Here is a 16,437-nt window from a genome sequence, read left to right as displayed (position 1 = left end):
TGAGACTCCTGTTTCCACAAATCGAGGATGAAGAGAGCTGTCACACCCTGGCTCTGGGACTCTTTATGTTGAGCCAGGGTGTGTTCATTCTATGTGTGTATTTCTATGTTAGTAATTCTGTTGTGTTGATTTCTATGTTTTGCCTGAGTGACTCCCAATCAGAGGCAACGAGTGTCTGCTGTTGGCTGGTTGTCTCTGATTGGGAGCCATATTTAAACTGTATGTTTTCCCTTTGTGTTTGTGAGTTTTTGTTCCGTGTTCGGTCATTGATACCGTGGACGTCACGAGTCGTTTCTTGTTTTGTATTCATGTTTAAACTTTAACTAATTAAAGTATGTTTGTTCATCACGCTGCGCCTTGGTCTACTCCTTACCTCGATCGTGACAGAAAAACCCACCATGCAACGACCAAGCAGCGTGTCCAGAGGCAGCTCTTGGGCTGGACATGGGAGGAAGCGCCGGGAGAAGAGACGGTGGAGGCGCGCCGTAGAGAGGAGCAACGGCGTGATCAGGGTCGTCGTCGGGCGGTCGAGAGGCAACCCCAGAAATTTTTTAGGGGGGGGCACACGGCATGGACGACAGGGCTGACGGAGGCAAAAGAAGGGCGGATTCTGGAGGCCACCAGGTTACGGATACACCGCCCTGTACGTCCTGTGCGGATGCCTCACACAGAGTGTGTGAGGGTAGCCATTCAGCCAGGACGGGTTGTGGCCGCTCTTCACTCCAGGGCTCCTATCCGTCTCCACAGCCCGGTTCGGCCTGTCCCTGCTCCACGCACCAAGCCTACGGTGTGCGTCGCCAGCCCAGTACGGCCAGTCCCTGCTCCACGCACCAAGCCTACGGTGTGCGTCGACAGCCCAGCCCGGCCTGTCCCTGCTCCACGCACCAAGCCTACGGTGTGCGTCGACAGCCCAGCCCGGCCTGTCCCTGCTCCATGCACCAAGTCTACGGTGCGCGTCGCCAGCCCGGCCCGGCCTGTTCCTGCCACTCGCACCAAGTATACGGTGCGCGTCGCCAGCCCGGCCCGGCCTGTTCCTGCCACTCGCACCAAGTATACGGTGCGCGTCGCCAGCCCGGCCCGGCCTGTTCCTGCCACTCGCACCAAGCCAGGGGCGCGAGTCGTCAGCCTGGTAAGGCCCGTCCCTCCTCCACGCACCAAGCCAGGGGTGCGAGTCGTCAGCCTGGTAAGGCCCGTTCCCTCCTCCACGCACCAAGCCAGGGGTGCGCGTCGTCAGCATGGTAAGGCCCGTTCCTCCTCCACGCACCAAGCCAGGGGTGCGCGTCGTCAGTCCAGCACAACCCGTGCCTGGGTCACCGGTGCCTGGTAAGGTACCGGTCAACTGCTCCACTATGGAGCTGAAGCTAACCGCTCCTGCTAAGTCCAGTTCGGCTCCAGCCGGCGGGGCCAGACTGGACCAGGGGCGCTATGGGGGGTGTATTGGAGGGTGGTGGTCAAGGCCGGAGCCAGAACCGCCGCCGAGGAGGTATGCCCGCCCAGCCCTCCCCTGTTTTGTTTAGTTGAGGCGCGGTCGCAGTCCGTGCCTTTAGGGGGGGGGTACTGTCACACCCTGGCTCTGGGACTCTTTATGTTGAGCCAGGGTGTGTTCATTCTATGTGTGTATTTCTATGTTGGTAATTCTGTTGTGTTGATTTCTATGTTTTGCCTGAGTGACTCCCAATCAGAGGCAACGAGTGTCTGCTGTTGGCTGGTTGTCTCTGATTGGGAGCCATATTTAAACTGTATGTTTTCCCTTTGTGTTTGTGAGTTTTTGTTCCGTGTTCGGTCATTGATACCGTGGACGTCACGAGTCGTTTCTTGTTTTGTATTCATGTTTAAACTTTAACTAATTAAAGTATGTTTGTTCATCACGCTGCGCCTTGGTCTACTCCTTACCTCGATCGTGACAAGAGCATCGCCAAGCTAAGGTAGGTCGAAAATAATCTGTGCTACACCAAACAGTACTTATCCTGTAAATCCCAGTAATGGATACCAAAAATCTTTGGTTAAATCATATTATCTGTTGTAACAATCTGTAGCTACATTTCTCTGCACTTTACTACACCTGAGACACACTCAGACACACTGAACTGTACTACACTGTTCATACTGTATTTTTTTGTATGTTACTTTTACCATATAACGTTCTTGTTGAATATCCAGTTTTCTTTTTGAGTTAGCATTAAATATTGTACACTCCCCTGTGTTTTAGATTGACAAATAAATATATCTGAATTTCTAGCATCAGTTTGATGCTACAGAGCCCTGTACAGCTTACATAAATATCTTCAGTGAATCCATAAAGGAAGACAAATGTCGAGGATTGATCGAAAATATCCATATTTATTTGATGGTCCTTTATCCGGCTTCTGTGCAATGGTGTTTGGCATGATGGGCTGTGGAAGCAGAGTGCTTGTGGCGAATGGTCTTGTCCTGTCTGCGGTGTACGGCCAGCTGGATAAGACTGCCAGAAATAGTGTAGGACTTGTAGACCTTAACCACCAACTGTTTGGACCTCTTGCAGAAGATTTGCTGGTACTGCACGTCTCCAGGAACTACATGGTTGTGGTGTTACCATTAACACTTTTTGTGGAAGGGACGTAGGGCAACATGCCTTTGTTGTTAAATGTGTAAACCGATTGGGACCTAAGTGTTTAGAGACAGACTAGTATATTGTTTAGGGACAATGAGGGACATTGGGAGCTGCTCTTGAGAGGAAAGATCAGTCAACAAAGTGAATTGGCTGGGGGGCTGCAGAAGGTCTGAAAAGTCTTAGGAGGGCAGTTCTTACACAGTATGTATTGATGTGTATGGGAGATTGAGGAGAAATGGCACCTTTCAATTGTTCTCATACACAAAAATTAATTTACTGTCTCTAAGCACAACCAATATCTATAAATATGTAATGTGTGGAGCATTTCATAACAAAAAAGTGTGTAGGCCTAATATAGTAAATGGTCGTCACGACAAGAAGGTACAAGAATGAATATTCACTCCAGAGTGGCGCTGTGCCACGAGAGATCCTGGTTCGAGTCCAGGCTCTGTCGTAGCCGGCCGCGACCGGGAGACCCATGGGGCGGCGCACAATTGGTCCAGGGTAGGGGAGGGTTTGGCCAGCAGGGATGTCCTTGTCCCAACACGCTATAGCGACCCCTGTGGCGGGCTGGGCGCAGTGCACGCTGACTCGGTCGCCAGGTGTACGGCGTTTCCTCCGACGCATTGGTGCGGCTGGCTTCCGGCTTAAGCGGGCACTGTGTCAAGAAGCAGTGCGGGTTGGTTGCGTTGTGTTTCGGAGGACGCACAACTCTTGACCTTCGCCTCTCCCGTGTCTGTACGGTGGTTTCAGCGATGGGACTGCAACTACTACCAATTGGATACCACGAAATTGGGGAGAAAAAGGGGGTAAAATACCCCTCCCCCAAAAAAGAAAAAAATAATGAATATTCACTCCTGTGTCAACATCTAGTGACTACCATGACATAGGTGAAATTGATTGACAGTGTATATCCAAAAGATAGCTAGCTATATGATCTAGCTGATGGCTTGCAGAGTTCAACACAGGACTGTAAAGTTAGCTAGCTAATTGACCTATTCCAGTGAACCTTACGTTACTTCTAATTGAGAATCTTCCATTTTGTTGTGAAGGGAGAAAACAATTTTATCGCATCCCTTCTCAGCCTTAGTCTAAAAAAAAATTCCCCATCCGTTTACCATGAAAATCCCTCGGATAATCTTTGGTCACCGTAAGCATCATTCTTGATAGCCGCAAACCACTGGCAGCGTCGGGGTAAATCTCTGATATGTAGAACGGTGAAAGATAACACACTTTCGTGCTTGTTTGTAATTAGCACAGCCAGACAGAACAACACACAGACATGATGAAAAACGTTAGTGAAAAACAAACATTTTCAAAAACAATAGCCTAGAGTACATTCTGAGATTACTGTGTGTTGGTCGTTCTAAATAAACAACGGCATCAACCAAGGTTGTGGGCATGTCCCATCTACCTAGCGGGGCGATATCTGCATTCACTATGAATGCTGGACTTTGTGGTGCACTATGAGCAGAAGAATGCACAGGAAGTCAAAACTTCCTGATTCTACCAGTGAAATTAAAATGCCCTTGTTCCAGCTTGTGGTTTGGATAATGTTGATGTTTATGACAAAAACATAATGTTGTTAATATAGTAATGACTATATACCGTGGCAGAGCCAGGGTGAAATTCCCCTTTAATTTGAGCCAGTTTGCTACAGCATGAAAATAGTATTGCATCAACAGGAAATGTGAATTATTATGTGGATTATAATTAATAGACATTTTGTGTAGTGGATGATACATTTTTCGATAGGGAAAATCAGGTGTGAAATTTCAAAGTGGAAATTACAAATTCAGAAGCCATTTTAAACCTCAAATACACTATAAGTTTCAAATGTCCTGCATTGCAGCAAAACAAGGTTAGGGTGTGTTCTAACTATAGTCTGACCTGTTATTGTACCTTTCTTGTTCCTTGCCTAACAACTGAGAGAATTCTGTTTTTTAACTGCAGAAACGGAAGCAACCCATTGGAAATAAGAACATTCAAGCGGCCACGTGGTCATCAGTATCCATTAAGGCCTCCAAGAGTTCCTCAGGAAATGTACCATATTTACCCTCCTCTATAACCATATACGTGAAACCTAAGCCCTAGCACAATTAACTAAACCAAATGCATAGTTTTTTTTATTTAGATCAGCATACAGACCTTTATATTTCTCACCCTATAACCCAACATGGCTTCTGTCCCCAGGTTACTGGTGAGATGGTCAATCAAGAGCCTAGTCAAAAGGCCATCATAAAACCCAGAAAGCAAACTCCTAAACGATCAGAGACTACAAGGTAAGAAACACAGCATTTCTTTATTTATCACTGACTAGATATAATGTCCCGTTGGTGACAACAAAATGACAATTGTTGTGACTCTCTGTCGCCAGGTCATTGGATAAACCCTTTGGTACACTTGGAGGAAGTGTGCCCACAACCGACACCTCTGGAGTGGGAGAAACAGTGTGTGACCAGGTAGGTAAAATCTAGAGCTCATTTGTCTGTGGTCAGTGCTCAGTGGTAATCCCAAGGCATCACTTCTTGGAATGTCTCATGCCATTTAACAGAGATGGATTGTCATACATTAAGATTAGGATAGCAGTGCACTCCAGAGGGACTAAGATAATAACAATCAAATGCATTTATCAAACGCTTTATATTTCAGTTATTTGGCAGACACTCTTATGTAGAGCGAATTACAGGTGCAATTAGGGTTAAGGTCCTCGCTCAAGGGCAAGTGCTTTTTCACCTAGTCGGCTTGGGAATTCAAACCAGCAACCTTTCAGTTACTCGCCCAATGCTCTTGACAGCTAGGCTACCTGCCGCTTTCTCATAGTCGCAACGCTATACAACACAGCCAACATTTAATCTAATCTATAAGCAACATCAGTCAAAGGTAATTAGTGAAAACAACATACAGGAAGAGACCAAAATTATTAAAGAAAATGCATCTCAAACTAAAGCAAGAAAAGCACAGAAATAGGCTATATAGATGGTAACAATTGTGATATGTTTGTGTTGTAAGTCTTGTGGAATGATTCCTTTAATAACCTGTTGATTATCTACACTACCGGTCAAATGTTTTAGGACACCTACTCATTCAAGGGTTTTTCTTTATTTTTTAAACTAATTTCTACATTGTAGAATAATAGTGAAGACATCAAAACTATGAAATAACACATATGGAATCATGTAGGAACCAAAAAAGTGTTCAACAACTCAAAATATATTTTATATTTGAGATTCTTCAAATAGTCACCCTTTGCCTTGATAACAGCTTTGCACACTCTTGGCATTCTCTCAACCAGCTTCACCTGGAATGCTTTTCCAACAGTCTTGAAGGAGTTCCCACATATGCTGAGCACTTGTTGGCTGCTTTTCCTTCACTCTGCAGTCCGAAGAGTGTGCAAAGCTGTTATCAAGGCAAAGGGTGGCTATTTGAAGAATCTCAAATATAAAATATATTTTGATTTGTTTAACACTTTTTTGGTTACTACATGATTCCATATGTGTTATTTCATAGTTTTGATGTCTTCACTATTATTCTACAATGTAGAAATTAGTTGAAAAAATAAAGAAAAACCCTTGAATGAGAGGTGTTCTAAAACCTTTGACCGGTAATGTATATGTTTCTTCAGAGTGAACCCTCCACCAGTAAGATACCCCCTCTTCAAGTGAATATCCCAGGTAAAAAGCACAGATGTTTCAGATCTTACAGAAAAATTACTTGTGTTAGAAAATGACAATGAGAAGAATGTAGCGTGATATAGTATTTCAAAAACAAAAAAGTGAATCATTGAAATATGAGATACTTTACACTTGATTTGCAAGTACCCTTTGTACCCTGTATCATATGCATACAGTAAATAGATCATCTGAAATGCTTTTTCACTGACTGATGTAACTCATTTGCATAACAGCATTGGCTATTACGAGATTGAGAGTTGTGTATTAATGAATAACATACGTTTCCAATTGTTTCCAGGCAAAAGGAAATCTGATGAGACACATGCAAACAAACAAACAAAGAAACGACAACGTGGTGCTGCATCCATAACTGAAACATTTGGTAGGTGGATGGTGTTTATATGGACCACAATCATTTTAAGAAACTCTCTTTTAATTGGAAACCATTTAAGATCATGTATTGTAGACATTCCTAATTGAGAATCCTAGAAATGTACATGACTGACAGTTCACTGTTTACTGTTTGCATGTTGCACGGTAGGACAAGCTACAATTACAGTTCACTCTAAAATCGAAGTTTGTCAGTTTTCAGACCTCAAAAGTGGTGGTATAGATTCCAGTGCTCTGCTCTTGTAGCCATCTCTCTAAGAGTAGTAGATACTGTACAGTGGGGAAAAAAAGTATTTAGTCAGCCACCAATTGTGCAAGTTCTCCCACTTAAAAAGATGAGAGAGGCCTGTAATTTTCATCATAGGTACACGTCAACTATGACAGACAAATTGAGGAAAAAAAATCCAGAAAATCACATTGTAGGATTTTTTTATGAATTTATTTGCAAATTATGGTGGAAAATAAGTATTTGGTCACCTACAAACAAGCAAGATTTCTGGCTCTCACAGACCTGTAACTTCTTATTTAAGAGGCTCCTCTGTCCTCCACTCGTTACCTGTATTAATGGCACCTGTTTGAACTTGTTATCAGTATAAAAGACACCTGTCCACAACCTCAAACAGTCACACTCCAAACTCCACTATGGCCAAGACCAAAGAGCTGTCAAAGGACACCAGAAACAAAATTGTAGACCTGCACCAGGCTGGGAAGACTGAATCTGCAATAGGTAAGCAGCTTGGTTTGAAGAAATCAACTGTGGGAGCAATTATTAGGAAATGGAAGACATACAAGACCACTGATAATCTCCCTCGATCTGGGGCTCCACGCAAGATCTCACCCCGTGGGGTCAAAATGATCACAAGAACGGTGAGCAAAAATCCCAGAACCACATGGGGGGACCTAGTGAATGACCTGCCAGAGAGCTGGGACAAAGTAACAAAGCCTACCATCAGTAACACACTACGCCGCCAGGGACTCAAATCCTGCAGTGCCAGACGTGTCCCCCTGCTTAAGCCAGTACATGTCCAGGCCCATCTGAAGTTTGCTAGAGTGCATTTGGATGATCCAGAAGAGGATTGGGAGAATGTCATATGGTCAGATGAAACCAAAATATAACTTTTTCGTAAAAACTCAACTTGTCGTGTTTGGAGGACAAAGAATGCTGAGTTGCATCCAAAGAACACCATACCTACTGTGAAGCATTGGGGTGGAAACATCATGCTTTGGGGCTGTTTTTCTGCAAAGGGACCAGGACGACTGATCCGTGTAAAGGAAAGAATGAATGGGGCCATGTATCATGAGATTTTGAGTGAAAACCTCCTTCCATCAGCAAGGGCATTGAAGATGAAACGTGGCTGGGTCTTTCAGCATGACAATGATCCCAAACACACCGCCCGGGCAACGAAGGAGTGGCTTCGTAAGAAGCATTTCAAGGTCCTGGAGTGGCCTAGCCAGTCTCCAGATCTCAACCCGATAGAAAATCTTTGGAGGGAGTTGAAAGTCTGTGTTGCCCAGCGACCGCCCCAAAACATCACTGCTCTAGAGGAGATCTGCATGGAGGAATGGGCCAAAATACCAGCAACAGTGTGTGAAAACCTTGTGAAGACTTACAGAAAACGTTTGACCTGTGTCATTGCCAACAAAGGGTATATAACAAAGTATTGAGAAACTTTTGTTATTGACCAAATACTTATTTTCCACCATAATTTGCAAATAAATTCATTAAAAATCCTACAATGTGATTATCTGGATTTTTTTTCCTCATTTTGTCTGTCATATTTGACGTGTACCTATGATGAAAATTACAGGCCTCTCTCATCTTTTTAAGTGGGAGAACTTGCACAATTGGTGGCTGACTAAGTACTCCTTTGACTTTACACACAGAAAAAGGTTCTCAGTTTATGATATAGCAGATCTGAATGCCACTCTACATTCCACATTTTTTCCATGTAATATCTTTTCCACCTTTATAAACACGTTGACGCAATAACATTATAATTGGTTGGTGACCTGTGTTTAACTCTGCCAGAAATTGAAACCAAGACAGAGGTGAAGAAGATCATGCAACGTGTCAAAAGCAAACTTGATGATCTGCCTTCTACAAAAGTCATTGACTTCCTCAGGTATGCATTTTTAAATGGTGGAGAGAAAACACATGGAGAGAGACGCGTACAGGCCACTAAATTGCTTTAATTGTTTTCGTCTTTCATTTCTAACAGAGGTAAAATCCAAACGTTGGAGAAAGACAAAAAAGAGATAGTGGGTGTTTTTGGGAAGACTGGAGCTGGTAAGAGCTTCTTGATTAACACCATCTTGGGTGAAACGAAATTGCTGCCCTCCGGAAACCAAGGGGCGTGCACCTCGGTCATGATTCAGGTGGAGGCCAATATGACAGACTCGGACTCAAAATACATCGCAGAGATTGAGTTCATGACAGAGGAGGTAATAGCATCTGTTTCATCTGTTTATATCCTAATCTCACAATGTTTTGGAAGTGGTGTCATGATGAACAGTACAATTAATGAAAGGCTTCTTTGAAACATATCAAGGTAACTTAATTGACCCAATTGACACCTTCCATTAATTTAAAAGAAGAAGCAATGATACAATGTAGCCTAACATTGCTCGCAAACGGCACAGATTTGAGGGGGGTTTTCTTGTTAGATGCACTGGTCCTTTTAAATTTCAATTCCAGGTTGCACATAAAAATATTTAAGGGCATATCCGGTTTGCTCTGCCCATATAGTCATGCCAAGCATAAGGATGTCTTAATGAGGGGCTGAACTCACTGATTTAGCCTTGTTTTTTCAACTGCTCATTGAGAAACCATAAGCGAGAGCTGTCTTGGGAGTGCGGTTGGATGTGGGTGTGGTATGTTCGCTATAGCCTATCGTTGTGTGTTCCTCTTTAGCCACTGTAGTTGAACTATCCCAAACATACACCATACCAACCGCGTGATGCAGCATGACAACTTAAACATGATTGGTCAAGAATCCCAAGCACTGAGCGAATTTCCTCCTTTCTATGGTATCTTTGATGACTGTTGTGTTTGTGATGCTAACGTTAGCTCACAAATGTGAGGATGTTTGAAATAACGAGGAAGTCTTGTTCTTTCAACAAAACATTGCCTACGATGTATGTCTAGTTTCTTGTCTCATGTAATGTCCATCAAATAAGTCCTGAGATTCTGTGTGCTAATGCCTCAATTGGTTAGCTTTGCGGTCTGTACAGAAAAGGGAGGGTGGTATGATGATTGATGCTACGATCGGGTCACTTGCAGCTGTGCTCCGAATCAATGATTATTTGGGTGCTGCCAGCCGTGGGCAGGGTTGAAATCTAAACCCAACCCAAGGAAAACTGTTACGCACCCTTGATTCCTTTCTCAAATCTCAGTTTTGGAAGATACTGACCTCATGAGGAGGTGAAGTCACCGGCGAAATGGCCGTGCGCTACACAGCGCTGAAGTTGCCTACCACCTGGTTTCACGCGGCAACGTTCATCTACAGACTCATTTTGGGCGGGAAAGAGGGAGCGAGCACAGATTGTGCTAATCAACGGCATCTACACATGATGTGTGAATTGCAGGCAATTGCCACGCGCCATGTGCTATATTTTAAATGTTTATATTTTAGTTATTTAGCAGACGCTCTTATCCAGAGTGACTTACATGAGCAATTAGGGTTAAGTGCCTTGCTCAAGGGCACATGGGCAGATTTCACTTTGTCAGTTCGGGGATTCGGACCAGCAACCTTTTGGTTACTGGCCCAACCTCTTAACTGCTAGGCTACCACCCAGCCCACTAGATAGAAGTAATCAGCCATTAGTCAAAAATATGACAAAAATTAAGAATACGACTGATGAAGCAAGTCACATTAATCATCCTCTTCCAGAATAGAGGATACAGGGTGATAGTATGTTGCAGATAGTAAGCCAGCAGGGTTTGTGGAGCTGGTGATGAGAATGCATACATACAGTGGGGAGAACAAGTATTTGATACACTGCCGATTTTGCAGGTTTTCCTACTTACAAAGCATGTAGAGGTCTGTAATTTTTATCATAGGTACACTTCAACTGTGAGAGACGGAATCTAAATACAAAAATCCAGAAAATCACATTGTATGATTTTTAAGTAATTAATTTGCATGACATAAGTATTTGATACATCAGAAAAGCAGAACTTAATATTTGGTACAGAAACCTTTGTTTGCAATTACAGAGATCATACGTTTCCTGTAGGTCTTGACCAGGTTTGAACACACTGCAGCAGGGATTTTGGCCCACTCCTCCATACCTTCTCCAGATCCTTCAGGTTTCGGGGCTGTCTCTGGGCAATACGGACTTTCAGCTCCCTCCAAAGATTTTCTATTGGGTTCAGGTCTGGAGACTGGCTAGGCCACTCCAGGACCTTGAGATGCTTCTTACGGAGCCACTCCTTAGTTGCCCTGGCTGTGTGTTTCGGGTCGTTGTCATGCTGGAAGACCCAGCCACAACCCATCTTCAATGCTCTTACTGAGGGAAGGAGGTTGTTGGCCAAGATCTTGCGATACATGGCCCCATCCATCCTCTCCTCAATACGGTGCAGTCGTCCTGTCCCCTTTGCAGAAAAGCATCCCCAAAGAATGATGTTTCCATCTCCATGCTACACGGTTGGGATGGTGTTCTTGGGGTTGTACTCATCCTTCTTCTTCCTCCAAACACGGCGAGTGGAGTTTAGACCAAAAAGCTATTTTTTTGTCTCATCAGACCACATGACCTTCTCCCATTCCTCCTCTGGATCATCCAGATGGTCATTGGCAAACTTCAGACGGGCCTGGACATGCGCTGGCTTGAGCAGGGGGACCTTGCGTGCGCTGCAGGATTTTAATCCATGACGGCGTAGTGTGTTACTAATGGTTTTCTTTGAGACTGTGGTCCCAGCTCTCTTCAGGTCATTGACCAGGTCCTGCTGTGTAGTTCTGGGCTGATCCCTCACCTTCCTCATGATCATTGATGCCCCACGAGGTGAGATCTTGCATGGAGCCCCAGACCGAGGGTGATTGACCGTGATCTTGAACTTCTTCCATTTTCTAATAATTGCGCCAACAGTTGTTGCCTTCTCACCAAGCTGCTTGCCTATTGTCCTGTAGCCCATCCCAACCTTGTGCAGGTCTACAATTTTATCCCTGATGTCCTTATACAGCTCTCTGGTCTTGGCCATTGTGGAGAGGTTGGAGTCTGTTTGATTGAGTGTGTGGACAGGTGTCTTTTATACAGGTAACGAGTTCAAACAGGTGCAGTTAATACAAGTAATGAGTGGAGAACAGGAGGGCTTCTTAAAGAAAAAGTAACAGGTCTGTGAGAGCCGGAATTCTTACCGGTTGGTAGGTGATCAAATACTTATGTCATGCAATAAAAAGCAAAATTAATTACTTAAAAATCATACAATGTGATTTTCTGGATTTTTGTTTTAGATTCCGTCTTTCACCGTTGAAATGTACCTATGATAAACATTACAGACCTCTACATGCTTTGTAAGTAGGAAAACCTGCAAAATAGGCAGTGTATCAAATACTTGTTCTCCCCACTGTATGTGGTCGCCATATGTAGGGGTGTACATTTGTTAATAGGTAAACAAAGGAGTTTGCTCCTCTCCTCAATTGCTTCCTCCAGTGGAGTTATGATCAGGTGGAGGATGCTCAGGTGTATCCTACTTTTGAAATCCGATAGACGTCAGCCTCGGGATTACATTTTTTTTGTTTATATCACCAAAAATCTAAACATATTGGACAATTACAGTCAGTTTTTAAATGTATGTTATCATATCGTGAGTATAAGACTGTTTGGTGGAATACTATGACTCTGTTAGTTTTGTGAATTAATGTGCAACTTTCACTTTAAGTGTTGGTGTGGGCAATCGGTGACGGCAGGAGATTGGCGTAACGCTGGACTGTAGCCTCTTGGGCCATGTGGGCCTTCCCACGTTTCTTGTGTGTAAATCTTTAGTTTTGGCATACCGCCTTTTGTTTCCTATTTGTATACTGGTCACCATTTGGGTGGCTAGGTGGTTTCATAACACAGGACTTAGCTTTCAAATGAAGATTTAAGGAGAGAGTATGTATTACACATTTGTAATGGTTTAACATGTTCTATTAGGAATGGAAAGAGGAGCTGTGGTCCATCTTCAGAGACAGATCTTGCAAGGATGGAAATGATGAAGACCAGGAAAGGGATGACGACGACGATGAAAATATATCAGCTTTGTATGGAAAAGATGGACGTGGGGCAACCTTAGAAGAACTAATGGACAGGAAGCACTTCAGAGAAATTCCAGAGTTCCGTTTATCAGTCAAGAAAATATTTCTATGTGACACAGTAAGTTACTGTCATGCTAGTTCACTTCTGTGAAGATAGTGTGCTTTGGTGAAAATCATTTGTTAAAAAATCATTTTAGGAAGGCAACCACATCTGATTGGAAATTATATTAAATCATGTATTTATACCCTTACCAAAAAAACTGGCTTCTGGCAAACAGTTGTGGCAAACCTTTGTCCAATTTGGCGCAAATTTGCAGCAAGCTCATATTTTTACATGCAGATTAGTTTTGTGGTAAACTACTGCGGCAAATTCGCAGCGACTTGTGAACTTCTGGCAAACAATTCTGGGAAACTTGTGGCAAAAATTCAACTGTTTGCTGCAAACACAGTATAAATATGCAAATTAGATTTTTGGTTACTGTGTGTTAACATTGAAATGTTTTATCTATTTAAACCAAATAATATTTTACTTTAAATTAAGTTGCTTCTAACAAAAAACTAAACATACTAAAATTACTAAATGTACTAAACATGTATGCAATTTCTTAACAGATAAAAATAAATCCAATACAACTTGAGGTCAGCATGCTAATGAAGATAAGAGCAAAGACCAGATATTTCGCAAATAAATTGCTTATTTAGTATTTTTATGTACAGTAGCTACAACATCTACAGTGCCTTCGGAAAGTATTCAGGTCCCCTTGACTTTTTCCAAAAAAAATTGCGTTACAGCATTATTATAACATTTATAAAATTGTTTTTTTTCCCATCAATCTATACACGATTCCCTATAATGACAAAGGAATACATTTTTAAATTTTTTTTTGCAAATGTATTACAAAAAAAAAACGGAAATATGACATTTACAAAAGTATTCAGACCCTTTACTCAGTACTTTGTTGAAGCACCTTTGTCAGCAATTACAGCATCGAGTCATCTTGGATATGACGCTACAAGCTCGGCACACCTGTATTTGGGGAGTTTCTCCCATTCTTCTCTGCAGATCCTCTTGAGCGCTGTCAGGTTGGATGGGGAGCGTTGCTGCCCAGCTATTTTCAGATCTCTCCAGAGATGTTCATCCGGGCTCTTGCTGGGCCACTCAAGGACATCCAGAGACGTGTCTTGAAGCCATTCCTGCGTTGTCTTGGCTTTGTGCTTAGGGTCGTTGTCCTGTTGGAAGGTGAACCTTTGCCCCAGTCTGAGGTCCTGAGCGCTCTGGAGCAGGTTTTCATCAAAGATCTCTCTGTACTTTGCATTGTTCATCTTTGACTCGATCCTGACTAGTCTCCCAGTCCCTGCCGCTGAAAAACATCCCCACAGAATGATGCTGCCACCACCTAGACACAATCCTGTCTCGGAGCTCTACGGACAATTCCTTTGACCTCATGGCTTGGTTTTTGCTCTGACATGCACTGTCAACTGTGGGACCTTATATAGACGTGTGTGCCTTTCCAAATCTATAAAATACATACCTTCTTTACATAAGTATTCAGACCTTTTGCTATGAGACTCGAGCTCAGGTGCATCCTGTTTCCATTGATCATCCTTGATGTTTCTACAACTTGATTGGAGTCCACCTGTGGTACATTCAATTGATTGGACATGATTTGGAAGCTCCGAGACAGGATTGTGTCAAGGCACAGATCTGGGGAAGGGTACCAACAAATATCTGCAGAATTGAAGGTCCCCAAGAACACAGTGGCCTCCATCATTCTTCAATGGAAGAAGTTTGGAACCACCAAGACTCTTCCAAGAGCTGGCCACCACGCCAAACTGAGCAATCGGGGGAGAAGGGCCTTGGCCTGGGAGGTGACCAAGAACCCGATGGTCACTCTGACAGAGATCCTTGATGAAAGCCTGGACTTGAACCCGATCAAACATCTCTGGAGAGACCTGAAAATATCTGTGCAGCGATGCTCCCAATCCAATCTGAAAGAGCTTTAGAGGATCGCAGAGAAGAATGGGAGAAACTCCCCAAATACAGGTGTGCCAAGCTTTTAGTTTCATACCAAAGAAGACTCAAGGTTTTAATCACGACCAAAGGTGCTTCAACAAAGTACTCAATAAAGTGTCTGAATACTTATGTAAATGTAATATTTCAGTTTTTGTATTTTTTATAAATGTGCATTATTTCTAAAAACATTTTTTTGCTTTGTCATTAGGGTATTGTGTGTAGATTGATGAGGAAAAAAATAATGAATCCATTTTAGAATATGGCTGTAACATAACAAAATGTGGAAAAAGTCAAGGGGTCTGAATACTTTCCAAATGCACTGTATAAGGCTTGGCTTGAAGAAAAGCAACACATTTGAGTTATGCCTAATATGGCTAGTCATGTTATTTTTCAAAAATTAATTATTGTTAACTTCATATCAAAGCCATTCATGCAAGAAGCCTTGACCTGGTGCACACATATTTCTCTGTCCTCAGTTTGAATGCCTCAATCTGTCTATTTGCCTTGTAACTGATTGCTTATTGAAAGAGAGAAGGAACAACACATGCTCAAGATGCGCTAGCTACTAGTTTAAAGCAATTACATCAACATTTACATTTTAGTCATTTAGCAGACGCTCTTATCCAGAGCGACTTACAGTTAGTGAGTGCATACATTTTTCATACTGCAGCAATGAAAGACTTCATTATTACAAAGAATGAATGTATGGGCTACATTTATGAGAATACATGCATTTGCTTACGTTATCGAGCTTGTCCCCAGCAAGAAAACCAAAAATGTTGCTCAAACAGAAGGGGTAACTAACAAAGAGTCACTTTCCATCAACCAAAACAGGTAGGGTTTTAGGAGGGGTTCTGAAAGACACTCATGGGGGTGTCCACTGAAAGTTGACTAGCAACAACAACTGGAACCCAAAAGACACCCACCATGAGCGGCCCCTATATTTGCCAAAGAAGAGGCAATCAAAATAAAAAATAAAAAACATAAAGACAGGAAGCAAACCAAAAAGGTGGAGCAAAATGAACAAATCAGGGAAATCAAACAAAGGAATATTTTTCTATAAATCAAATAGGAAGAGCCAACTAAAGGTGTTGACCCTACACATCTCTCAACTCAACTGGAACACTGGGCCAGCAACTCTTAAATAGCACCTGGGCCAGCACAGCTGAAACATTTTCCCACTAAAGATATGGCAACCAGCACAGGTGTAACACATACTGACTAACGAGGTGACACCAATCAGTGCGCCTTACGCGCTGAAGTCCAACTTCAAAACATTAATGGAAAAACCAAAGCCTGTAACAAGCTTGAAGATGATACACTCATTTATCCCTCAAAAAAAGTGTTATGAGTGAGTGCACCACAAACATCTTTCCAGGGTGTTGATGAATCCTCCTCCAGCACCACATGTAGGGGAAGGGTATCCATCTGCAAAAGTGAAGTCTTGCTTTGATATCAAGTCAGCTCATATTGTTGCTACCTTAGCTGTTGTGATAGGTAACATGCTAATGAACAGTGACACTAGCATTTTGACAT

General features: G+C 42.8%; 1 protein-coding gene across 1 annotated transcript in view; it reads left to right on the top strand.

Moving 5' to 3' along the window:
• LOC311103434 (nuclear GTPase SLIP-GC-like) overlaps positions 1 to 16,437 on the top strand; it is a 64,987-nt gene that overhangs the window by 26,755 nt on the left and 21,795 nt on the right. Inside the window, exons 4-11 of the mRNA XM_084145000.1 lie at positions 4,544 to 4,633; positions 4,784 to 4,872; positions 4,968 to 5,052; positions 6,216 to 6,264; positions 6,563 to 6,646; positions 8,684 to 8,777; positions 8,874 to 9,096; positions 12,787 to 13,005. Coding sequence (XP_084001126.1) covers positions 4,544 to 4,633; positions 4,784 to 4,872; positions 4,968 to 5,052; positions 6,216 to 6,264; positions 6,563 to 6,646; positions 8,684 to 8,777; positions 8,874 to 9,096; positions 12,787 to 13,005 — 933 coding nt within the window. The remainder of the gene's footprint in view (positions 1 to 4,543; positions 4,634 to 4,783; positions 4,873 to 4,967; positions 5,053 to 6,215; positions 6,265 to 6,562; positions 6,647 to 8,683; positions 8,778 to 8,873; positions 9,097 to 12,786; positions 13,006 to 16,437) is intronic.

This window comes from Coregonus lavaretus, assembly GCF_964263955.1.
Source record: "Coregonus lavaretus genome assembly, chromosome: 28".
Lineage (NCBI taxonomy): Eukaryota > Metazoa > Chordata > Actinopteri > Salmoniformes > Salmonidae > Coregonus > Coregonus lavaretus.
The sequence above is the reverse complement of the archived record's forward strand: the minus strand, read 5'-3'. Positions and strand labels throughout refer to the sequence as shown.